Source organism: Laccaria bicolor, genomic scaffold, assembly GCF_000143565.1.
Source record: "Laccaria bicolor S238N-H82 LACBIscaffold_1 genomic scaffold, whole genome shotgun sequence".
NCBI classification, from domain to species: domain Eukaryota; kingdom Fungi; phylum Basidiomycota; class Agaricomycetes; order Agaricales; family Hydnangiaceae; genus Laccaria; species Laccaria bicolor.
The window spans coordinates 2,765,289-2,787,548 of NW_001889872.1; the positions used below are offsets into that span (position 1 = coordinate 2,765,289).

General features: G+C 47.8%; 13 protein-coding genes across 13 annotated transcripts; 5 read left to right on the top strand and 8 right to left on the bottom strand.

Moving 5' to 3' along the window:
* Positions 1-127: 127 nt before the first annotated feature.
* On the top strand, positions 128-1,160 carry LACBIDRAFT_301755 (uncharacterized protein; the record flags this gene model as incomplete). Its single annotated transcript, XM_001873606.1, has 5 exons — positions 128-359; positions 409-575; positions 621-693; positions 741-1,060; positions 1,113-1,160. The coding sequence occupies 5 exons, from the start codon at positions 128-130 to the stop codon at positions 1,158-1,160; spliced, it is 840 nt and encodes a 279-aa protein (XP_001873641.1).
* A 241-nt stretch (positions 1,161-1,401) lies between these two features.
* Positions 1,402-2,072, top strand: HTR16204 (histone H3; the record flags this gene model as incomplete). The annotated part of the gene is made up of 4 exons (XM_001873607.1): positions 1,402-1,441; positions 1,499-1,554; positions 1,606-1,755; positions 1,817-2,072. 4 exons carry the CDS (start codon positions 1,402-1,404, stop codon positions 1,985-1,987), a joined length of 417 nt encoding a protein of 138 aa, XP_001873642.1. The 3' UTR covers positions 1,988-2,072.
* A 32-nt stretch (positions 2,073-2,104) lies between these two features.
* Positions 2,105-3,430, top strand: LACBIDRAFT_301757 (uncharacterized protein; the record flags this gene model as incomplete). The annotated part of the gene is made up of 5 exons (XM_001873608.1): positions 2,105-2,387; positions 2,441-2,601; positions 2,649-3,179; positions 3,236-3,284; positions 3,342-3,430. 5 exons carry the CDS (start codon positions 2,105-2,107, stop codon positions 3,428-3,430), a joined length of 1,113 nt encoding a protein of 370 aa, XP_001873643.1.
* A 32-nt stretch (positions 3,431-3,462) lies between these two features.
* LACBIDRAFT_181240 (uncharacterized protein) lies at positions 3,463-4,126 on the bottom strand. The gene is made up of 5 exons (XM_001874228.1): positions 4,067-4,126; positions 3,938-4,019; positions 3,794-3,876; positions 3,659-3,746; positions 3,463-3,606 (listed from the first exon to the last, which is right to left on the bottom strand). The coding sequence occupies exons 1-5, from the start codon at positions 4,121-4,123 to the stop codon at positions 3,554-3,556; spliced, it is 363 nt and encodes a 120-aa protein (XP_001874263.1). The 5' UTR covers positions 4,124-4,126; the 3' UTR covers positions 3,463-3,553.
* Positions 4,127-4,197: 71 nt separating this feature from the next.
* LACBIDRAFT_301759 (uncharacterized protein) lies at positions 4,198-7,187 on the top strand (the record flags this gene model as incomplete). The annotated part of the gene is made up of 10 exons (XM_001873609.1): positions 4,198-4,508; positions 4,556-4,643; positions 4,704-4,936; positions 4,984-5,125; positions 5,183-5,362; positions 5,410-5,493; positions 5,549-5,712; positions 5,762-6,073; positions 6,124-6,626; positions 6,679-7,187. The coding sequence occupies 10 exons, from the start codon at positions 4,198-4,200 to the stop codon at positions 7,185-7,187; spliced, it is 2,526 nt and encodes an 841-aa protein (XP_001873644.1).
* Positions 7,188-7,423: 236 nt separating this feature from the next.
* On the top strand, positions 7,424-8,106 carry LACBIDRAFT_147555 (uncharacterized protein; the record flags this gene model as incomplete). Its single annotated transcript, XM_001873610.1, has 4 exons — positions 7,424-7,720; positions 7,777-7,848; positions 7,901-7,976; positions 8,030-8,106. Coding segments are annotated over 4 exons (522 nt in total), but the record flags the coding sequence as incomplete, so codon positions are not given.
* Positions 8,107-8,556: 450 nt separating this feature from the next.
* LACBIDRAFT_301761 (uncharacterized protein) lies at positions 8,557-9,619 on the bottom strand (the record flags this gene model as incomplete). Its single annotated transcript, XM_001874229.1, has 5 exons — positions 8,557-9,021; positions 9,073-9,155; positions 9,209-9,300; positions 9,355-9,497; positions 9,548-9,619. 5 exons carry the CDS (start codon positions 9,617-9,619, stop codon positions 8,557-8,559), a joined length of 855 nt encoding a protein of 284 aa, XP_001874264.1.
* Positions 9,620-11,768: 2,149 nt separating this feature from the next.
* Positions 11,769-13,349, bottom strand: LACBIDRAFT_301763 (uncharacterized protein; the record flags this gene model as incomplete). The annotated part of the gene is made up of 3 exons (XM_001874230.1): positions 11,769-12,133; positions 12,188-12,514; positions 12,566-13,349. The coding sequence occupies 2 exons, from the start codon at positions 13,347-13,349 to the stop codon at positions 12,228-12,230; spliced, it is 1,071 nt and encodes a 356-aa protein (XP_001874265.1). The 3' UTR covers positions 11,769-12,133; positions 12,188-12,227.
* Positions 13,350-13,974: 625 nt separating this feature from the next.
* On the bottom strand, positions 13,975-14,181 carry LACBIDRAFT_301764 (uncharacterized protein; the record flags this gene model as incomplete). The annotated part of the gene is made up of 2 exons (XM_001874231.1): positions 13,975-14,082; positions 14,134-14,181. The coding sequence occupies 2 exons, from the start codon at positions 14,179-14,181 to the stop codon at positions 13,975-13,977; spliced, it is 156 nt and encodes a 51-aa protein (XP_001874266.1).
* An 82-nt stretch (positions 14,182-14,263) lies between these two features.
* On the bottom strand, positions 14,264-15,458 carry LACBIDRAFT_301765 (uncharacterized protein; the record flags this gene model as incomplete). Its single annotated transcript, XM_001874232.1, has 7 exons — positions 14,264-14,359; positions 14,413-14,482; positions 14,538-14,569; positions 14,615-14,743; positions 14,800-15,096; positions 15,217-15,280; positions 15,331-15,458. 7 exons carry the CDS (start codon positions 15,456-15,458, stop codon positions 14,264-14,266), a joined length of 816 nt encoding a protein of 271 aa, XP_001874267.1.
* A 416-nt stretch (positions 15,459-15,874) lies between these two features.
* LACBIDRAFT_242668 (uncharacterized protein) lies at positions 15,875-17,023 on the bottom strand (the record flags this gene model as incomplete). The annotated part of the gene is made up of 5 exons (XM_001874233.1): positions 15,875-16,239; positions 16,293-16,311; positions 16,365-16,529; positions 16,562-16,866; positions 16,915-17,023. The coding sequence occupies 5 exons, from the start codon at positions 17,021-17,023 to the stop codon at positions 15,875-15,877; spliced, it is 963 nt and encodes a 320-aa protein (XP_001874268.1).
* Positions 17,024-17,112: 89 nt separating this feature from the next.
* Positions 17,113-19,471, bottom strand: HDA16204 (histone deacetylase complex, catalytic component RPD3; the record flags this gene model as incomplete). Its single annotated transcript, XM_001874234.1, has 13 exons — positions 17,113-17,660; positions 17,713-17,880; positions 17,932-18,072; positions 18,122-18,230; positions 18,283-18,375; positions 18,428-18,569; positions 18,620-18,650; positions 18,704-18,811; positions 18,866-18,940; positions 18,994-19,111; positions 19,188-19,263; positions 19,325-19,377; positions 19,433-19,471. 13 exons carry the CDS (start codon positions 19,469-19,471, stop codon positions 17,167-17,169), a joined length of 1,647 nt encoding a protein of 548 aa, XP_001874269.1. The 3' UTR covers positions 17,113-17,166.
* Positions 19,472-19,654: 183 nt separating this feature from the next.
* LACBIDRAFT_301768 (uncharacterized protein) lies at positions 19,655-20,550 on the bottom strand (the record flags this gene model as incomplete). Its single annotated transcript, XM_001874235.1, has 6 exons — positions 19,655-19,689; positions 19,746-19,800; positions 19,861-19,884; positions 19,934-19,975; positions 20,026-20,285; positions 20,340-20,550. The coding sequence occupies 6 exons, from the start codon at positions 20,548-20,550 to the stop codon at positions 19,655-19,657; spliced, it is 627 nt and encodes a 208-aa protein (XP_001874270.1).
* Positions 20,551-22,260: the final 1,710 nt, after the last annotated feature.

A 22,260-nucleotide genomic window follows, 5' to 3' on the forward strand; every position in this document is an offset into this window, starting at 1 on the left:
CAGGTGTACGCGCAAGCTCTTGCAGAAATGTCTCTGCGGGGGTCGTGTACAATGGCACGTGACCAAAATTACTACTTTTGATAAACCGAAAAGTCAAATTAAATACTTAAAAGGTAGCCAGCCTCACATGTTCCGTCAGGCCCTCCTTTCTCGCTGTCGGCCTGCACAACCCCTTCGGATATCACCCCGTCGCTTTGCGTCCTTTTTGTTTCCAAGACCGCAAGCCAGAAACCAACCGCGGCTTTTGCTATGGGCAACTGCTATTAGTCTCGCGACTTACTTGACATTTTCACCTCGCACCGTTCATCTCGATGCCGATTCTCAACCTTTTCCAAAACCATCTCCTGAGGACTCAGTAGGTTCGTTTTCAGTCTGTAGCATCTTGCATTTCTCACCTCGACTTGTCAGTTGACCCAGCGACTTCAATATCTTTCCCAAAAACCATCCGTGTCCCTTCCAAAATCAATATACCCCCGTTATCTCTTGTCGGCCTAGGGGTCAGGACAGTCTCGTTTCTCAACATCAAGGTTTACTCAATTGGTTTCTATGCCGACCTCGACAATCCTAATTTGATGGTGAGCTGCTAGCAATGGTAATATAGGCTCGCTCACCCGCCTCAGGTCCCCAAAGACTTGAGCCCCGAGGAGAAGATTAAATATATTGTGAGAAACACCGCGTGTGTTATACGAATTGGTGCGCTACCTTCTCTTTCCTGTCGGTTCTGCCCTAAACAGTAATAGTGCCAACGCGTTCGACCTCCTACACACATTTACGAGATGCATTTATGCGTGCCTTACAAGCGCGACTTGTCAAAGGCAAGCAAGAGGGGACACTGACAGAAGACGATGCTCAGTCGGCAGCGTCACCGATGAGGAAATTGAAGAGCTTATTCCCCAACTCACCTTTGACCAAACACACACCGCTCGACGCTTTCCTTTCACCCCCAACACCTGGTCGACCCCGTGCACTTGTTTTTAGAGACTTGGGTGCCATTGAGCACGACTGGGTAGCCACTGAATTGGTGCTCAACTATTTTGAAGGCGCTGTTCCCAGCCCTGCGGTATGTTCTTCCTCGCCATCGATGACGCTCTCACCAAACTTTGAATACGTAGCTAAAAAAATCTGTGATCGAGAAACTAGAAACATTTGAAGCCAAGTAGACAATGTTAGACTTCAAATTTCAAAGCTTCAGATTCTACTTGAGTTACGTAGTTGACCTAACGCGATAAATCACGTGACAGACGCGATCGAAACGCGTGCTGTTTGTTTGTGGACTACTTGATACCTCCAAATCTTTTAAAAGGCAGCGTTGGTTGATATTCCAAAACCATTGATCCTTCGTCCCCAACCACCACCACAACAGCAAGCCCTCACCACAAACAGCAAGCTCCCTTCCTCGTAATGGCGCGTACCAAGCAAACCGCTCGCAAGTCCACCGGAGGTATGTTTGGTTTGCCATCCTCATCGCTCTTTCGTCGCTCACCATCGTTTGGATTAGGCAAGGCCCCTCGTAAACAACTCGCATCCAAATCGGCAGCACGCAAGACGGCCAGTGTGAGTACACCCATATGCCATCCCTCACTCAACTAACTCTGGTTGATGTAGAACGCCACTGGTGGAGTCAAGAAGCCTCATCGGTTCAGGCCCGGTACCGTCGCTCTCCGTGAAATCAGGCGCTACCAGAAGTCAACCGAGCTACTCATCCGCAAGCTCCCCTTCCAGCGTCTTGTCCGTGAAATTGCTCAGGACTTTAAGGTGTGTGGCGACGATACCAATATAATCATGCTGCTCATCATGTTTCACCCCTGACACACAGACCGACTTGCGCTTTCAATCGTCCGCTGTTATGGCCTTGCAGGAAGCTGCCGAGGCATATCTGGTATCATTATTTGAGGACACGAATTTGGCGGCCATTCACGCTAAGCGTGTTACTATCCAACCGAAGGATCTGGCATTAGCGAGGAGGTTAAGGGGAGAACGATCGTAACCGTTGTTTCTTAATATTGTACTTTTTGATACTGTTCTACTACGCACGTTATTTGAGCTTGTTATTTATGCAGCGTGACGTTGTTTGAACTGAGCGCTTAGCACTTGGACTGTCGACATGAATCTCTCAGCTCTGTGCCGCTGCTCACGGACAACAAATAATTTGCGTTCCCTATCGAGGCCCCTCGTTGCGCTAGCATTTCCCTCGAGAAGATACGCAACCCGTCGTGACAACTTGGATTTCAGTGAACCAGGCTCGCTTCTATCACACTCTCTGGACACAAACCGTTCAGAGGCAAAACATGACACTGTCGGACCATTTCAACTCGGCTTGTCGCAATCGGCGCTACGTAAGGGAGAGAAGGTACCAAAGTGGTCAGAACTTAGCGCAGGAGGAAAGGGTGTGTAGTTACAGCCTTTTAAAGCGACTGATTCACATCCTATGGCCTTACAGTTCTTCGTACTACGGCCCGAACAACAAATTTCGGAGTCATCTTGCTGGGAGCCGGCCTCTCCGTCCTCCTTGTATACTCTTTGACATCAGAGCTTTTCTCCAAAAATTCAGCGACGGTGTTGTATGGGGATGCTTGCGAACGCATCAAGGCGTCACCTCGAGTCCGTTCGTCAGTTCTTCTAACATAACCTTCTGATATCGCGTATAGATCGCGAAATACCTGAATACTCCCCTTGTCTTTCACAATAACCCTCCGTCTGCAATCCGTCCTCGACACCGGAACCGACAAGTCACGTCCCAAATCATGGTTGATCCCAATGGTCAAGAGCACATGATCATGACCTTCTACGTGCAAGGCCAGGCAGAGGCTGCGGAACACCATCACTCAGAAGTGTCTTATTTCACCTCTGCAACGTATTGGGCGAGAGACAAATTCGCTGGGCTGTCTAACTTGACGTTCGAGCAGGGTGTTGATTGGTCAAAGGAACATGCAGGTCTAGTCTGGGACTCTTGGAAAAATCTTTTCAAGTACCTCACTGGATCTCCACTGCCTCGGCCCCCATTGCCAACTTTGCCCCGCCCGGAAGAAAAGGAGACAACAGTACAGCATGGCAGTGGAATGTGGAATTTTGCGGGCATGTTCTCGTCTCTGAAAGGAACGACAAAAGCATCGCGTGATGCAACGAAAACACATGGGGTAACATATACTGACGGGGAGGTGCATGCAGATTTGGTCAGGGTAGGTGGTGTTTGATTACTGGTCTCAGACACCAGTCTAAACTTTGTGCCTTTCAGAACAATGATGGCTACTTTGTGTTTCGATATTTACTTGTCGACATACCAAGTAAGTTTTATTGCTGGTACTTTAAGTTGAAGACGCATTTCATCCTCCCCATCTTAGGTTCACGCGATCCGAACAATGTGCGAGTGTTCGTGGAACGAGCTCCTGGAGTCAGAGAACACGAGCCTGTGATGCGCTGGGTGTCATAGACCTGCATGTATTTGTATCTCACTTCATCTATCTCTGTGAAACCTGCTTCGAGGACTATTAGTTTACAACAAGGCAATGACAGTATCTAGAGTTTGAAGGACAGAAAGCTCATGGTATTCCCGTCAATCTCCAAACAACTTCTGAACGCGTTTGAGGATGGAATCCTTTGACGGGTCTGAATTCCCAGGTCAGCGTTGTCTCGTTTCCAGAATAACAACCATATGTACCGTAGGGGTGGTCCTTTGACGGAATCTCCAGCAGTGCGGGGAACGCTTGTTGGTATTTATCGACTGTCGGCCTTATTTTCTCCGCGATCTAGAATGATAATAAGATGTCGTCCTCGCGGAAGCAGTCGGATGTACATGTTGGTTGATTAATAGAATAGCAATATCTTTTCTTTCAGTGAATTCCTGGAACGCGGCCTCAATCGTGGCTACCTGAGTTTCTGCGGGGAAGAAACAGAGTTCCTCAGTGCACTCTTTGCTATCGACAAGAAGTATACTCACTAGCATCTACGACGAGGAAGTTCTTCTTTTGGTGCTCATTGATATGTCCGATTCCCGCAAGTAGAAGCCCAGTGATTGAATCCTGGCCCGTGGTTATTAGCGGGACTTGTTAAACCTGAATAATCTTACCTCGTCTCCAATGACCGCAATGAGATTGCGGTCTTTGAAGGACGTTGTTGTGGCCATCGTTCACCAGAGCGAGAGGTGCATTTGTATGGTGTTGTGTACTTACATCATTTTATTTTGAGCTCCCATCCATCATGGACATCTTCAATCGACCTCCCGCAATCTCCGAAGATACGCTTCAATACACCATCTACCCAGCTCAAAACGTATCGGACAAAGCTGCTGTGACGACTTTTGCGGCGGTCTTGATAGATTATGTTGACATCTTGCTTCCCGACCATATATGGCACCGCGATGCCTTTGAGGTCAAAGTCGTCCCGCATCCTGAAGTTAAAGACAACTGGATTCTCGAAGGTCGAATGCGAGTGGGAGACTCTGTAGACGATGAATGGTGTACTGTTTGGTTGCTGAAGGAGATCAGCTCACAGTGGGACCTCGTTATCAGGTGGGCAGGATTCAGTCTCATGTTTTGCATCCTTCTAACATGAACAGTGTTTTCGACTCTGATGGAGAGTTTCTTCTCATAGAGGCCGCGGAGGTATTGCCACTGTGGGTGCAGCCAAAAAATTCTGAGAACAGGGTACGCCCGTCTACTTTCTCGGCGATGGAATAGTGTTATTTATGCGCCATCATCTTACAGGTCTGGATCTACGCCTCCCGCCTACACCTCATCCCCCTCTCACACTCATCTCCACCATCTAGAAAACGGATTCGTCGTAAAATCCTTGATTCAACGGAAAGTGATAATGAGGGCTCGGACAATGACGACGAGTTCATAACGCCAGACGATGCCGTGAAGTTGGTCCAGAACCCATTTGTGGAGACTTTGGCCCCTCCAATTGTGGAAAAAGCTGTATGGGAACGGATATCTGGGTTTGTCTCTTGGAAATTTCTGATTTCCTGAGTTAATAATGTCCCAGTTACCCGGCTGCGAGGCGAAAGCATGTCCACACTACGAATGCTTACATTCCCATTGACATCGCCAAAGCCTTGGTTGCAAGGCCTCACCTCGTACAGAAATCAGTGGAAGCCTTCTATACGAGGGATGCGATCCAGCTACGCGTGAGTCTGAGGTTCGAGAACGGGCCATTTGTGACCATTGACGAGATAGGTAGATAGGCGGCCCATCGGATGTTGCGGTTGCCGCCTGGTACGTCGGTATTGCAACCAGTAAAAATGACCAGAACGGCGTACGCACAGCTGCTGGGACAAAAATTCTTTCCGCCCAAGGTTTTTGGACGGTGGCAAGAAAAAGAGGGAACCCGCGAGTGGCGTTGGAGGGATGTCGGTATGAAAATCGTCCGTATTCTCCTGTGATGATCATTCCAGAACTGACATCTCTTCAGGCCGTTGGCTTTGAAATTCTGTATCAAGAGAGCAAAGGCAAGCTGAGCACTTCCAACATAACCATTGAGGGTACAAAGTCATCCGTTAGTTTCTTTTAATTTCGCAATGCTGTTTCTCTGACGAACTTCGGTATTTTAGGCTGAGGCTGCAAAGGATGCTCTTCGCCGAACACCAGAGTATCAAAAATTCTTGCAGAATCTAGTATCTGCAAACTATTTCAAAGGCGAAGTGGAAGGCTCTGAACTCTGGAGGGAGCTAGAGAACAAAGCGGCCATTACATTTGTGGAGGTCCGGCAAACTGAGTAATTTATTCTTCTTCCCTCTAAAATCATCATCTGAATTTCACTGTAGTAATGCTACGCGTCAGTCATTTGCATCCCAAGTCGATGCTGCGGCATCGGAAACGATATCCCCATCCACTTCGAACCAAACCGAGGACGACGATGAATGGTTAAATCTTGACTCGGAAGATTTCGAGCAGATGTTACAATCAACCGTTCCACCTGCCAAGAATCGAGCCCCAAACGCTATGGAAATTGACACAGCCGAGACGGCTGAAGACCGAACGACTTTGGAGCAGGCCGACAGACTCAAAGAATTAGCTACGAAAGTCGAAGATTTCGTTGAAGGCGAAGGCGATTTGGAGGGTGCCAGGTTTGAGGAGTAAGTTGTTCTGGTTTGTTAAGATTCACTACTTACAGTTTTTGTAACAGTGAGGAATTCTCAGACGATCCCTTTAGCGATGACGATTCGGAGAAGTCAATGGACACCGATCCAGCTGAACGACAAGCCGCAATGGATCAACTTATTCCAGCTCTTGACCCATCTGAGTACGGACAGATGCCAGCATCGTATCACAGCAACTCACAGAGAGTGGCGCCTGTGACCGTTATTCCAGACCTCCAAGGCGATGACCACCTCAAGGATGATGACACGAACAAGTCAACGAAAGTCCCAGCTGTGAAGGAGAGACCTATTAGAAAGCCTATTTTACCTCGTGATAATTTCGATGGCGTCGTTGATTCAGACGATGAAACAGATGAAGAAGCCATGGAAGATGATGATGAGTCGGAGGAGGACCGGCCGCAGGTGGTTGGAGAGATTGATATCGACATGGGGGAAGAGGAGGCTGAGTTCCTTGAGTTTTCCAGGCAAGCCCTTGGCCTAAGTGACGAAGAGTGGAATGATATTGTCCGAGATCGCAAAGGTCGTGGTGGTAATGCTTCAACACTCTCCATAAAGTAACTTTTTCTCACATGTTGTTTCAGCCTTTCTCCCTGAGAGTGCAACCTTAAAACCGCAGGTCCCCTTGTCAAATCACACTCCAGGCTCCAACCAATCAAAATCTGCAGAAGACCCTGGACCTCGGGTGCCAATGTCCGGTCCTCGACCCAATGTCAATCCGAAACTTGACTCCTTTGAAACCGTCATGGAGGCATTAGACCAAGAATTAGCTCGCAATCGCCGTTCGAGGGCTCCTGCCACAAAAGCACCTGAAACGAAGGGGAAAGGGAAAGAGAAGACAGTCCGGATTGATGTTAATGACAAAGACGAGGATGAGGATGAGGACATCGATGCTGCCATGGAGGCGGAGCTGAAGGCTACCCTTGAGCAAGCAGAAGATGAAGATGAAGACTCTGGGGAAGCGTCGATTGACTACAACCTGATCAAAAATTTCCTCGAGAGCTTCAAGAGTCAAGGAGGACTCTCTGGTCCTGTGGGAAGCCTGGCTGGAAGGCTTCAACCTGGTTGGAAGCTCCCTCGGGACAATGCTTAATTTTATTGGCACCATATATAGTCATGTGATCGTTACAATGCTTTTACGCACTTAGCTTGCTTAAATGATGCCCTCATCTACTGGTCAACGTTCATCTGCTCAAGGGCCTTAATCACATCCTCAAGTTGGCGGTCATCGCAGTGGCCTACATTCCAACTAACCTGTATCACAAGTTCAAGTGACCATGATCCACGCCGTCCTAATCTGTTGCGTTTTTATTTGATGATGTCCTTGTCCTGCCTGTTAACGCCCCATTGATAGTCAACACCTCTGGAGTCGCTCGAATGACTAAATTTTATACGCCCCTGCACCAATCAGCTCAAACGGTAGTGCAAAAGATATTCTCTCTTGTTTGCACACGACCCTCAGGCCTTTGCAATTTCTTGGATGCTCCTGAACTAGAGGCATTTCTTGGACCAAAGGGTGGGGCAGACGAACAATGGAGAGTAGTCTATCGTAATTATGCAACCCTCTTTTTCGTATTCGTGGTGGATGGTGCGGAAAGCGAGCTCGGCATACTGGATCTGATCCAGGTCTGTCCCATATCTGTGTTGCGACCATTATTCTTTTATATCCCTGTCGAATATAGGTTTTTGTTGAATCCTTGGATCGAGCTTTCGAGAACGTTTGTGAACTTGATCTCGTTTTTCACTTTGATGAGGTTTGTAAGAGATACCTCATGCAAATCGTTATATTCCGACTCATTATACTAGGTACATCACATACTTGCTGAGATTATTCAAGGCGGTCTGGTTCTTGAAACCAATGTGGAGGAGATTGACGCATCAGGTGTGTGGTTCAGCCCATCTTCCTCGCCCTTCATCTTATATCTGTTTCTCAAGTGCAACTAGCTGCTAAAGCAAGGAAAGATTCGTTCGCGTCCGCCAACCCACTCTCTCTCGGTGGAGGTGGCCTGGGTTCTCGAGGGGCTAACATGAAAACACCGTTGGGCTGGCTTACAGAGAAGCTGACGAGTGTTGGCGCGAGATAAACTTGAAAGTAAGAACGAAGTTCAAACTTCGGGCTTAACCAGGGAGACTGCGAAATTCTAGAATTTGTTTACATGGGATTACCAGGAAACTACTACCCAGAGCCCGTTGGGTGATTCACAAGATTCCTTGCTGGTATGACCTCGTGGCATCCGTAACATAGGGCTCCTTGCTGCCTACTTTTACGGAGAACTGTAGTTGCCGCACATAGCTGCCCTTCGAGGTCTTTTCTTCCGCGCGCAAGATCTGAAAGAGAAAACCAGACCAATGTTAGATAACGGTTTAAGTCCACACGAAGTTGTAGAGTCGCAATGAGGCTAGGCCGGCGCGGACGTTGCTGCCAAGGACATCCCTATGAAGTTCATTGAGTAGAATTCGAGTCAAGTATTGATCCACGAACGTTTCTTCTTTTTCTTGCCAGCCCCAGGAGGGGCTCGAGTAGCATCCTGTATGGCAGCTGTGGAATCACCTTTGGTGGATGTGTCTTGAGGTGCTGGAGCAGGGGTAGCGGAGGAGCGCATCGGGGCTGCTACAGGTGTCTCCGTCGTTGCATTTTCAACATGTGCTGCCGAAGTCGTTGTAAAAGACATCTTTGAGTGCAAAGCAGTGGCACGCATCGCGTTAACTAAGAGCATGTTATTTTGTTGCTTTTTGGGTTCTTCTGTGGGCCTTGCTTGTGAAATGACGGAAGAGGCATCACCAGTTTCTGCGTCTCGTTTCTTGGCACCATCCTCAGCCGTTGACGAATCTACAATCGGCCAAACAAAACCAGAACGCGGAGTATAGTCTGGCCGGTGTTTGCGTAGAATATCAAGTGATGATTGGAGCGCAGACACGGAGGTCAGCTAGAGAGAACTTAAACTGGTTAATTAAGATGGGCAATGAATGAAGCTCACAAGGCGGTTCGAGAGAACCGTGTACAGATCAGGGGATTGGTAAATTCGATTGTTGGTGACAAAGTACGCTGCTAAGGGCCTCACTGTGGATGGAGAGTAAGAATAACGAGGTAAGCCATTGAAACTGGCAGCTCACCTTCGTCAGGAGACAATCTTTCACGCTTTTGTATCACGAAGAACGACGGAGGCTCCGCATGAACGACTGCAAATTCTATCCCAACGAACCGCCTGACGGCCAACTGTAATGAATGTTGAGACCCAAGATAGTGAATATGTGCTTACCTCAATTCTTCTGCCTCGTTAACAATCGGCATTCCAGTATGTATAGTCTGCATGCGCAGGACTTGATTATTGCTTTGTTTATCGTAGAACATGGATGTGGCAAAGTAGTCGAAGACATTCTCCGATGTCAATGGTCCATTGGCCTGCTGAGGGATTAGAGGAGAAGAAAGTAGACGCAAAATGGGATGCAAACCTGTATCCATTCGTGCCAGATGAAGAATCTGTGACTATAGTCGTCAGGTGGATGAAGGTCGTTGACATCCATAATCAAGGCCAGAAAACACAATACATTGATCGTCTTCTCACAGTCTCAAGGGAAGCGGGCACAGAGACTACTGTAGCGTTTCATATCAACTTATCAAGCTGTTATACGGTACTTGCACCAATGTCACTTCACAAGAACGTTCATGGAGGCCCGATCAACTTCCAACGGCACTGGCTTTGCACAATCTGCAGTTGCCTGCAACCTCAGCAGGTTCCAATGTACATACTTACGCTGGGTTTCTCACTTGTCCGTTATAAATGACTCTTTTCGCCCTCCATCCAGTTTGATCCTCCGACTTGCTTCACGGCCTCACAATCCACGGTGCTTTCGAATGGATCCCCATTGTCCTTTTTCTGCAGCGCACTCCAGCGCCCCAATTCTTCTTTGCGGACTGTCGTCCACCACCGGGGTGCATACAAGCTGGAAGCACTTCACAAATTTGTTGTTATCGTTCCCCATGGTGGCCGCCACCCCTTCAAATAAAGTGCTCGAGTCAACGACAATCTGTGTTGCTGGGCTCGGTAAGAGTCTTCCAGCCCAAAATTCAACATCCTTATCTCTTGTCTCTTTTATGCAAACCTTGCCTACCAGCGCAGGTCGTGACTCCACAGTCGTCCGCGAAACCCTCGTCTAGCCGGCTCTTCCTGTACCCTCTCTGTGTTTCATCCGAGGTTGCAAACGTATCGAAGGTCTTGGCTGAACTTCTTACCTCTGCGTCGTATCAACTGCGGCGGATGTACTGAAATTTTTAGTTGTCAGTGAATCTTTAAAACGCAGCCCTGTTTGGCTGTTCGAAGATACGATCATAATCGTGGTATGATTTCGTCCTGCACTTCTTTCCCAAATTTATAGCATTTATACTATCCGTTATCTAGGCACTCGCAGTGTTTGTCCGCCTCCCGTTAAAAAGCTGGTTGCAAGCATTCACGGGATACCATCATCCGAACAATTGCAAGCACCTACTTAAATCGGACCAAGATGCAGGTAAAAAAATCTGGGTATTTTTTATTTTGAGCATCATTAATAACCGTATAGCCGTATGGATTTTGGGCACTACCATCTGCCTCTTGCACTTTTCTTAGGAACCGCGTCTCTAATCCTTCTTCAAAACCTTCCCTTTCAAATTTCACAGGCCCCCGTTCAGCGCCAGCCAAGTGGTTCTTCACCTCCCTTGTTGACGTTTCCCGTTTCATACGTGCCTCGGAGAAGCGATTATAGAACCCAGCACAAAAAAAATAACCTCACATTCGTTCTTCAACATCTAGGTCACGGTAAAGTCGACGTCATCGCCAGCTGCCGTTCTATTCAACTCCACGTATGCCATTTTTGTCCCCACTTCCATAATTTTGCTAAGCGACCTTGTTCCTCACAGAATTTTTGATCCTGGCCGCTACGGTATTTTTTTTTGGTGGGTCTGACAATAAAGACACAAAAAAAACACTGCTCTTACTGGATCGTTCGAAGCGCATGCACTCATATCACGGATTGGAAGCAGTCTTCACCTGCCCGTCTCCACCACATTCGCTTATGAATCCAGCCCCCGACTCTGTTTCAAAGCCAGCAGTCTGAAAAATAATCTACTAACAAGATTTGCGGTCACCATGTTACTACCAATCGCCTGCTCGTCGCCGAACCGGTTCGTTCCTCGCAGAAGTTCGTGGGAACGCCATCGCAGACGTTAAGCGAGCCTCACGATTTAGCGATCCGACAAAACCCTCCTTTGGTCCAGAGTTGGGGATTCGCCTGGATTCACACGATTGTGGGCTCTTTGGGCAGACTTCAAATATCACAATCACATTGGAAGACTTCGGTCCGTGAAACATGTTTCATTACATCCACTCCATTGGATAGCCATTTTTGACTGATCACGAGGTTGACGAGCCTCGTTCCTTCGTTGTGGTGGCCGTTACTGTAGGTCGCCAGGGCACCTACGCCCTCCTTGTTGCTTCTCAGATCCTGCTTTTTGTGATCTTGCCGTTCGTGGCATTCCCTTTGATCTATCTACAAAACCACTCCCGGAGCTAATCCGCATGAGATCCTATCAACCAACAAGGTTCAGTTGAGGCGAATCGAATGTGGAGCAGGAGCTTGCAGACAGAGCCTGTACTGGACCAACTTGTGGATTTGCATGTTATTGTCGTACCAAATGTATACGCGAAGTTGAATTTATTCAGTGGGAGTTGTTTGTTTGTAGGGCACAGAAATAATACAAGAACTAGTTATATAGAAAAGCAGATAGATGATCAAGGAGGGCAAGGGACAACAAGGCTATCCAAACGGCGAGTCCATCCACATATAAAAAATGGATATAAAGCAACACAGATATAATAGCAGAGAAATTCATATCGAGATCACGTCGTCACTGGGCCAAGATTTGCAAAAAATGGCGGTACGAAACGTGATACAACGAATGACGCGTGGCGCGACAGCGATTCCAGGTGAGGGAATCCGGAGGGGGCATGGATACGAGAACCGACTGCGGAGCCGAACGAGTGGGGGATGGCAGACGAGTGCCTACGATCATTGATTAATGATATGATTAAAGAATTTGTGGGGGGTAAAACTTACGCAAAGGAAAGCATATTTGGTTAGGAATGTGATTGTGCATCTACTTCACGTCGAGGCAGTTGCACTCAGGGTTACGTCCAACCCAACCCTTGCCACAAGTCTCGCACCAGCCACGGGGACCATTCTCCACACCGATCGACTTCTTTGAGGAAACTGATTGCGAGGAAGTTACGGATTCATCACGATGGATACTGATGAGATGACGGCCAAGATCATGCTTCCTGCTAAACGAACGACCACAAGAACGATGGGGGCAGATGTGGGGCTTGAGCCTATTAGGATCATGCGTCGCCATGTGGGTCTTTAAATTATAAGCCCTCGCAAATGCTGATGAAAAAGAGTAAGTAAGAGCAGAAGAAGGCGGAGAAAAAACCATACCACGCGGGCATGCAGCACACTTGTACTTCTTTCTTGGGTCACCTTTGCACTCGTCAGAAGAACGAGCATGGGCCACTGAAGCTACCGGGGGAAGTTGAGTGGACGGATGCAATGGAGAGATGGAGGGATGAAGAGCCGAGGGGTTGAAGCCAATTTGAGAATAATAGTCTGCGGCGATTGAGTTGCGCCTTGGTGGGCCATAGTCGGAATAGCTGGTACGGTTGGGGTAAGGTTTCTCATACGACTTGACTGAAGCGAGGGGCAGGGCTGGGCTGCGAGGCGGAGTGGGCGGTAAAGCGCCAAAGGAGGTTGGATCAGCAGAGTCGTCTAAGATGCTGGGCTGCGCGGCGGCATACTCTGATCCAACACGAACTCTTTGCTGAAAGTCCATCTCGAAGTCAAAGTCAATGAATGGGTTGGGATTCTGTTGATGAGGTTCAAAGGATTGGTAGGAAGAGGCGTGGTCGCTGTAAAAGGTCTCAGAGTGGGAATCATAAGCCGAGTCAGATGAGACTGTTATGGTGGAGAGAGGTCCACAAGGCCCGTGGGGATCTGATCTGAGGAAAGAGTAGGCGGAATTGGAATCAACGGTCAGGAGCTGAAGCTGATCATCGAACGCCTCTAAATTGGAGTCAATATCAGACTCAAAGAGATCGGGATGTGGTGCGAGGATGTCTGAAGGCGAATGGAACGAGAAGAAGTCGAGGCTTTGCTGTTGCTTGAGAAAATCAAGACTGTACGAGTCGAAACCAGGCGGATACGGCGAGGAAAGTGCTTCAGACATTGTTTTAGTGATGCTGAAGCGTGCTGCGGTGAAATTAACGCTAGTAGTGGGAGTCAGAAAGAGAAAGACGACAAATCGACAAAAGGCTGTGGTCACCAACATATACTGCTGCGCATTTACGTCAGCTCACCTTGTCAGCGGGTCACCCAGGCAACTCCGGTCATTCGATGCCGCGAATGACGTAAGACATTCGCTCACTGATATCACACTTGCTTTTTATGCATGCTTTCACTGTGATCGTCAATTGTTTCATCACACTTTGATCACATAGCTGACCGCACTTCCATGATCTTTGTCAAGCGTAATTCAACTTTCGATGCATACTCCATCAAACTTACACCGCCCGCCTAGCTCAATCGGATAGAGCGTCAGACTCTTAGGCGGGTTCTTACAATCTGAAGGCTGCGAGTTCGACCCTCGCGGTGGGCTACTACTTTTTTTTCGTACTTGCGCATCAACTAGAGCTTTACATTTCCTTCATTAAATAAGTCCTCTAACATCCACACGCACCACAGACGGCAACTAATCTACATTTTTTCCTAGTATTACTATTAGTACTTGCACATAAACTAGAGCTTTGCATTTTCCTCATTTGTTAGTATTACGATTAGTGCTCGCACATAAGCTAGAGCTTTGCATTAAGTTTGTTTCCTTCATCAGGTCCTCTAACATCTGCGCGCACCACACCCTCTTGCGAGGTGACGGCAACTAATGTGCCATCCCGAGTATATAACTGTCACGATCCGATGAATCAATGGACGCACAGAACATGGAAAACACAAACCCTTCCATGAACGACCCCACTACCAGATCCCGAGCGGGGTGACTGCATCTGAAACGACTTTCAACCTCGTCGTATGTTTTACTGCACGCCGCGACCTACCACATGTAGCATCCAATCGCCAGTGTTAAAGTCATTGCTGCAAATGATATGTACGATCAGGCACTGAAAAGCTCTTATACTTAACGTAGACTTGCTTGTAAAACCAAATTGTGTGATCCAACGTAGACTGAACAAATACTCGTCACAAACAGGCGTCCGTTTGACGTTGAAAACACGTACTGTCATAGTCAACGCATCTTTCCCCTTCCCGCCCCTTCGCAGCCCCATAATTCGAGCTGCAGTTGAAATACTGATCCACGACAAAATCAGACAAGGTCATTCAAAATCAAGGTAGAAAGATATACAAGTAGTGGTCGGAGAAATATGCCAGAATGCACTGGGAAATTTTAGAAGGCCGTTGAAGCAAATAAAAGTGACTCACTTTTTGGAAAGAGGGCTCGTATTCTGGTATCGACCGTGCCTTCATCCAATACATGTAGGTAATAACACCGTCTGACGTGACGATATGCTCCGCCGCAGGCTTGATAGCGATAGGACTACGAGACCGCTCCTAAATTCCATAGCCAATCAGCTGCTACCGCGCTGTCTACCCGGGGTAGACCTTACAGCAACAAGATCTTGGTACAGCGCCGCTAATTTGGGGTGTAGCTGTTTTTCCCGTATCGCCCGAGCGTACTTCGTTTCGTCCAGTTCACACTCTTCCGGCGCAGGGACCTTGGGCATGGGCCACTGATGTGAGGGTTGCCACGGTTCTGGTTTTTGGAACGAACATAGCATGATGAAAATGATTTCGCCATTCTGGACAGCTTTCACGGAGCGGGTACAGTATGACCGTCCTTGGCGGAGGCGCTCGACATAGTATACGATTGGGGTGGACGGGGACGCGCTTGTGAGGAAATAGCACTTGAGAAGATCTCAATCTTGCGCTTCAAAACAAGGACTGGAGTCCACGTACATGTAAAGACTAATTTGGATAAGTAAGTAAGCGAGTTCTGTCTCTTTGCATGGTTTTCGGGAACTCACATGAAGTGCGAATGCTGGATCAACGCAATTTGTAGCCGAAACCAAGGCCTGACTGATGACTTGACTAGATACTATCGTCAGAATGCGCCCCTCTCCACTATCGCTGTCGCTTACCCTCCAAACACCCCTCGAGCCCGGAGTGGCAGCCATAGCGACTTTGACCGAAAGAGGTTCACTTCAATCTGCTCCACCTCGAGAGCGGTCGAAATTTGCTCGTGCTCGACTTGGTTGGTATCCTCCATTGTCGATTTAACGGGGTAAAAGAGTGAGGGTAGTTTGTGTCTTTCCAGGTGTTGGTGCTATGTATTATTAGGTGTAAGAATTTAAACTTCACTTAGAAGCAAGGGGCATTGTCAAGCGACGTGATTCACGACATCACTGGAAACCGGAAAACGGCAGTACCACACCCGGTGACTGTTGAGGGGGTAACACTGACAGAAAAGTTTATTACGCATGAGGCACATTTTCTAAGTGATATTCAAGAAGGCTGTTCGCATGAACAGCAACCAGACGCGCGAGAACATCCATCTGATAAAGTGGCCAAGATTCACCGAAGCCTAGGTGTAGAGCAGTTGGTGGAGGCTGGGGTATCGTCGTTTGAATTGATGGAATCGTAGGTGCTTCGTTAGATATCACAACGGAACAGAGATTGTCGTCATTATAGCTCTTCGACGTCTATCGTAAACCCGCACTCGTGGCAGACCTGCTGGCCTGTTCCGTCTGGACCTCGCTCCAGCTGGCCAAAAACATGTCGATGTTCTTCATCCTTCCGTCGTTGCCAAACACTTTCCTTTGTCCGCTTCCGCAGCTCCTTCAGGCTTTGCTCGAATTTCTTATTTTTCTGCTTTTTCTTCTCGGCTGTCCTTCGCTCGTATTCAGCATCCAGAGCCTCTGGAGAGCCCCATTTCTTCCACGCAAACTCCTCCACTTGATATCGGAGAAAGAGCATCATGTTTGCGTAGGTGGATTTGTGAGGATTAGCTTTCAGGAGATGGGGTAATAGCTCATGATCACGGAGCTCGGCTACGACAGGTAAGTACAAACATCGAAAGACCTCCCTAAACAAATTGACTTACGATCTGTGAGAAGGTAGTCCTAGCACGCACCATTGTAAGAAATGGAGTAGAAGAAGAAGGTTCAAGAGGTACCTGTTTACACTCCGTCTTCGTTAATAGACTGTATCTCTCCGGCCTTTCATTCTGACATTTCTTGCAAACCAAGCAACCAAAGACCTTTTTTAGAGCCTGATCTATGTCAATAGTGTGACATTCCTGACATTTGGGGTTTAAGGAAGGGTCAAGAAATATGGCTGTCTAAAAGTCAGGAATTGGAAAAGGGAGAAAACGCAGGGCAGCGTACGAGGTTCCAGGTTTTGGACGGCTCTTTGTTTCTCCCTCTCCATCTCCTTTCTTCTTGTATCCTGGTCAACCTCCTCACCGTCCTCAACCAAAAAACCACCCTTCGAGTTAACCATCTTGGAGAGGTCATATTCGAAGTACTTTCCGAAGCGAGAGTCCGGTTTAAGGGGCCTTGATGATGAGGGTGTAGGAGCTGTGGGTGAAGTAGTGATACCCAGGGGCCGTTTGCGGTTTGCATTGGGTACGGACGAAGCGGCTGCTTCGGATTCCCTTTGACGTTGTGCGGCCTTGGCTAAGAACACGAAATGAGCGAATCGTTCTACGCAGAGGAACTTCTCACCTTTCAACCGGTTGATCTCAATCTGCCTAACATTCTCTGGTGTTGACTGTAGATTCGACTGTATAGTCCGCGGAGGCGGCGTCACAGGTCGCCCAAAAGTGTCCGCCATGGAAGATGAGCTTCGAGCGCTGCGCTGAGCTCCGAGCATGACTCGAAGGTCCACATTTTGAATTTGGGCAGACGAGATCTTCGCGGCATCACGTGCGCTATTTGATATAGTTACTACATGGTACTTTAAAACCCAAAAAGTCATTAGGAAGCGGAAGACGAAGGCACATCTACAGCCATCTCATCTGTTTCTACCATAGATTTGGGGAGTTCGACTTGAGCGGTGGTGGAATCCGCCACAGAAGCAGTGGCAGGCGGTTCTGTCACACTCTCGGTCGAAGGGGTATCGACATCCATAGAAGACGCGGCGCCGACGTTAGAAGCTGAGATTAGCCGCACAGCAGTATGGTGGCCGCTAGGCCCAGCCCCGTGTGTCGTTGTCGAGCCAGAGGCAAGGATACCAACTCCCATTCCGAATTTGTGATTACCACCACTTTCTTCGCCATTACTGTCCGGATCTCGATGGCTACCGTGGTTTCTCCGCCCTCCTTCGCCTTCATCGTCAGAGTCAGAAAGTTCCCCATCAGCCTGTCGGCGTGAGTCGAGAAGACGCATAGGTCGACGATCGTTAGGGTTCATCAGGTCTTCGTCTTGGTTTGGATCATCTAGAGCCTCATCAATAGGCATGGATGGAATATCTGTCGGAATACCTTCAGAATGGATCGGATCGTGAGGGTAAACGATTCGTACCTGACATCTGGACGCTAGGAGGACCACCAACATGCCTCAAATTTTCCAGCACTATTCGTTTCACGCGATCCAAATATGCAGGCGTATTCATATCGTCTGTGTTGGATGATTTCACATCGAGCTCATAGTCGGGACCGAAGTACTCGTAGTACTCATTCACGGGGATATCTGTGCTTCAAACTTAGAGAGGGTGAAAAACAATTGAGGAAGACTCCAAACCTGGGCCAAGCTCCACCCCGGCAGCCAATCCAGTCTCGTACGCCCATGCACGGCTGACATTTCGCATGGTGTAACCGCCTCCGCCAAGAAGAAGCAAAGGTTTGTTGAAGGATTTCACAAACTTGACGCAATTGGCGTGGCCTAATTGAAGTCAGCCTGCCCTGCATATCAGTGCTACAAATCAGGGTACCTCGCATCGAAAGATTTAGGCATCCCAGCTTGTCACCAGAGAGTGAATCGGTTCCGCATTGCAAAACAATTGCAGAAGGATCGTATGTTTCCATGACTTGTCGTATCACCTGAAGGAGCAAAAGTCGTAATGTTGGAAGAAAAAAAAACGCCACGACGGACCGGCTCAAAGACAGATTTGTAGTTTTCATCCGTAATGCCGTCTCGTAGAGGGAAATTCAATGCGTAATATTTACCTTTCATGACGCCGACATCCTGCCCCGCTGCGTCAGCGTTGTCACGCACTTCAAGAAAAGGAGAACCTCACGCGCAGCTCCCCTGTTCCTGGAAAGTACTCCCCATACTTGTGGAAACTGACAGTCATGACTCTATCTGTTGTATAAAAAGCCTCCTCGACGCCATCACCGTGATGCACGTCAATATCAATATACAACACTCGGCTATGATATCTGCAGAAAGATGAGCTACGAATGCCAGTCCGGCATGTGGCGAAACTGACCGTAGGAGCTCAAGAATGCCGAGAACAATATCTAAAATTGACAACGAATTAAACCCCAGTTGAAGAAATACCTGAAGCACTGACCGTTAACATAACAGAATCCGCTCGCTTCACTCTTCTTTGCATGATGCAGACCACCAGCCCAATTGACTGCAATGTCACACTTATCGCGACTTAGTCTGGCTGCTCCCTCTGTACAATTTATTCAGTGAAAAGGCCACGCCCTGATAACGAATAAGTGGATACCCATAGATCCTCCAGCTGAAATTGAGCAGTAGTCGAACAAACCATCAAAAACGGGGCAGTCGTCGCCAACGTTGTCTATCAATGCGAATAGCGTTAGGTTTCGCAGAGAAAGAAGGAATCAGCCAAACATTTGTGTTGCTCCTTTATAAAAGAGTTCATGTTGCTGGGATTGATTCGACTTAGAAAGTCAACATACTCGTCCGAATGAAACTGGGTCATTTCACGTTTCGTGGCAGGTTTGGCGCGCTACGGATGCCGCAAATGACAGAACAGCATTACTATAAGACGATAAGCTGCCCCATGAGACCTTACAACGACGCACGAATATTTCCATTTTCTTGTAGAGACCATAGTTCATTACCAAGGAATGACACATGCGTATGCGAGTAGGCTTCATCCTTGGAAAAATGAATTGATTGCTCGTGTCTACTACCATTTAGAAGGCGAATAGAAACATACGGATGCCCAGGTCCATAATGGAATCCACCGATATCAGAATCGAAAAAGTAGCACTGAAGGCAACCTTCAATCAAAATCGCAATATGGATGGATATGGAGAAAACTTACGACGCGCTTTTTCTGATTCTCTCCATCAATGGGGATCATTTTCTCCGACATCTTGTATTGCTATTGAAATTATCGCATTAATTTTAAGAACAAGCGTGCTGGTCCAATGATGGGTGGGAGGCGGTGTTTGGCGGCGCCGTCCAACCAACACATTTAAGTCGACGCTGCTGCGATCGGATTAAGGGTATTCTAAGTACATAAGCTACAGACCATCAACTCCAACTAGATCTTCGCCTTTCCAAGTGGTGCTTCTCGATCTGATCGAGAAAAAATCAGCGTCCGAAATCTTCCCTCTAATGAGCACATAGTTCACCTTGGTATACGAGTGTGGATGGGGCGAAACCAAAATCGTCCGTCAATTTGATGCCCTGAAAAGAATTAGATATATGTAAAGTAATTAGATGGGTAGCAGAGGGAGATGGGCATACCATTTCTCCTGCGATCACTCGAACCTGTTTGAGCATAAAATGAGCAACTCAGGGGTTTAAGTAAGGATCTGACCATGGACCAATGATGTACACAATGCAGACTTGCAAACCACAACTATGATGCCATGAGACCGCGTCAAAGAGATACAGAGTGGATGACCCCACCTCTCTCCCGAAGGTTGTCTGGAACTCGTGCATATGTGGAGTGATAGCTTGCAGGGTTATTGGGGCATTCAGCTTCGAGTCCGGGACCACCTCTCCAAGTTGCTTCACGGTATCCACAAGAGCTTGACGAGCACAGCTCCGGCTGGTTTCCATGGGTGTGTTTCGGATTCTCGTGTCATAGCATAGAATGTATGGCGGAGGAGTATTCATAGACTCTGCGAGAAGGACGAAGTGGTCACGCGCATGGCGGAGGTGCTTTCCTGGTATATGGCATGAGATTCATGTTCCTCATATACGAGAAGGTATTCGCGCACCAATAGTTGATCCTGGAAGAAACTTAGAGTGCACCGTGAGCTGCTCGTCCGACGTGAGGTAATTGTCGAGGAGATCAACCGCCTGGCTGAGAACTGTTTGAGCTACGGACAGCTGTTGCATCAGAACATCGATGTTCATGCCATTGGTCGTGTTGTGTGTAGACATTTTAGCTGGAGAAGAGGAAGGTGTGGGATACAATCGAGAGGTCATTCGTATCTACGTCAACGCTGAATATAAAGGAGGACAATGGGATTTAGGCGAGGATTTGACCAGCACGGCCTCAAGCTATCCTCGCGATTGGCCAATTGGTCTCCTGACATTTTCCCCTTAAACAGGGTATCAAAGTGTTGAGAAATATTGTACATGAGTGATATTCCTCTGCCTAATTTCGGACAACCCACGTAGAAATAAGTAGCCCGAACTCAAGGCGAGGACAACATCAATCTGCCAAAGATGTACCCTGATTAGGTCGGGTGAGAGACAGGAAGATTCAACAAAAAAAGTCAACCGTCGTCGTCGCTTTGGTGAAAGAAAAATTTGCTCGTATAGCACCTTAAGATCTCTCTCCCGGTCCGTTGATCCGGTCAATTCGCCGACTACTGGTCGCTTGTCCTCGCTCCTTCAAAGTGCTCTCGACGTAGAGGAAGGCGGATACTACATGAGTACCAATCCATGAAGCTCTTGAGCTCGATAAGAAAACTTCATTCAAATTTATTCTCAAATTACATGCCTCGATACAGTACGGTAACGGTATCCCTACGCCAAAGAGCGTTGCCCAAAGACGTGCCCTGAGCAGGTCGGGTGAGAGACAGGAAGGTTCACGGATTGTTGTTGTCTCTTCAGGCAATTGGAACGCCACTGAGTTGTGTCTAATAAACAATGGACAATTCACCATGGTATTTCACTTGCTCTCCCAACACTTTCAAAGGTTCAAGACGGGATGATATCTTGGCGAAGAAACCACGGATTTGTGCAATCGCTTCAGGGCCTTAGAGCGTCGAAAAATGACACTGAGATGAAGGGTAGAATCGTTGAAAATGGTGGGGAACTCACTGTATTTCATCCATCACTTCTGAGGGAAGGAAAAGTCTGCCCGAAGAGAAAAGCATGTCAAGCACTCCATGTGCCTGAGTTTGGGTAAAACGAAACGAGGGTGGGGGACCGTTACAGGTATAAACGGCCGGGGGGGGCGTCGAGGTAGTGTGAGAGTCGACAGGAGAGTGCTACACTGTTCAAAGCTGATTCTCGGTTTCATTGTCGTCAGCAATTCGGATCGAACACCATGCAACATTCAAGACCTACATTGTATATGAAATGGAGCCAGGGGCTGAGCTACCATTCATTGGGCATCGACAACATTACAGTACAAAAATGCGTGAGGAACTGGAAGATGGGCAACAACTGAGAGAACAAGTGACTGGTGGAATCCATTTGGAGTCCAGGTCTGCAGTTAATCAGTCAGTTCACATATCACGCTTGTCTAACCCCACCTTTTGCCTTGAAATGTACAGTCAGGTCTAGCCCATTCAGCTGTATGCTTCCATATCTTTTGTTATGCGCGTATGCGACACAATCTTCGTAGTCAGTGATAAGGGGTTTGCAACATCATAGATAACGTCAGGGTCAATTTTGTCGACCTGATGAGGGTGAATCGCCTGCCCAGTAATTGGATCAACCAGAAATTGTCTAGGTGTCGACAGAAAGGCGGCCGGGTTATGTCTTCAGCAGAGCAGAATTCAGCCAAACAGTGTGCGTCCCAAGAAAGATACTGAAGACGTAAAGTTACAGGAAACTTTTTAATGAAAGGCTTTGTTTTGGCCTGGGCAGAGCATATCGCACTGGTGTAAATTGCACGGAAAAGCATGATGAGAATATATGATGACGTTTAAAAAAAAACAAGTCAAACCCGCGTTATGAATT

Excerpts from the sequence above, each read along its gene's own strand:
- LACBIDRAFT_181240 (XM_001874228.1), bottom strand. The coding sequence starts at position 4,123 with ATGGCCACAACAACGTCCTTCAAAGACCGCAATCTCATTGCGGTCATT. Across the intron at positions 4,020-4,066 it reads TTGCGGTCATTGGAGACGAG|GATTCAATCACTGGGCTTCT; the intron begins GTAAGATTATTC and ends ACCACGGGCCAG. Across the intron at positions 3,877-3,937 it reads CTTCCTCGTCGTAGATGCTA|AAACTCAGGTAGCCACGATT; the intron begins GTGAGTATACTT and ends TCTTCCCCGCAG.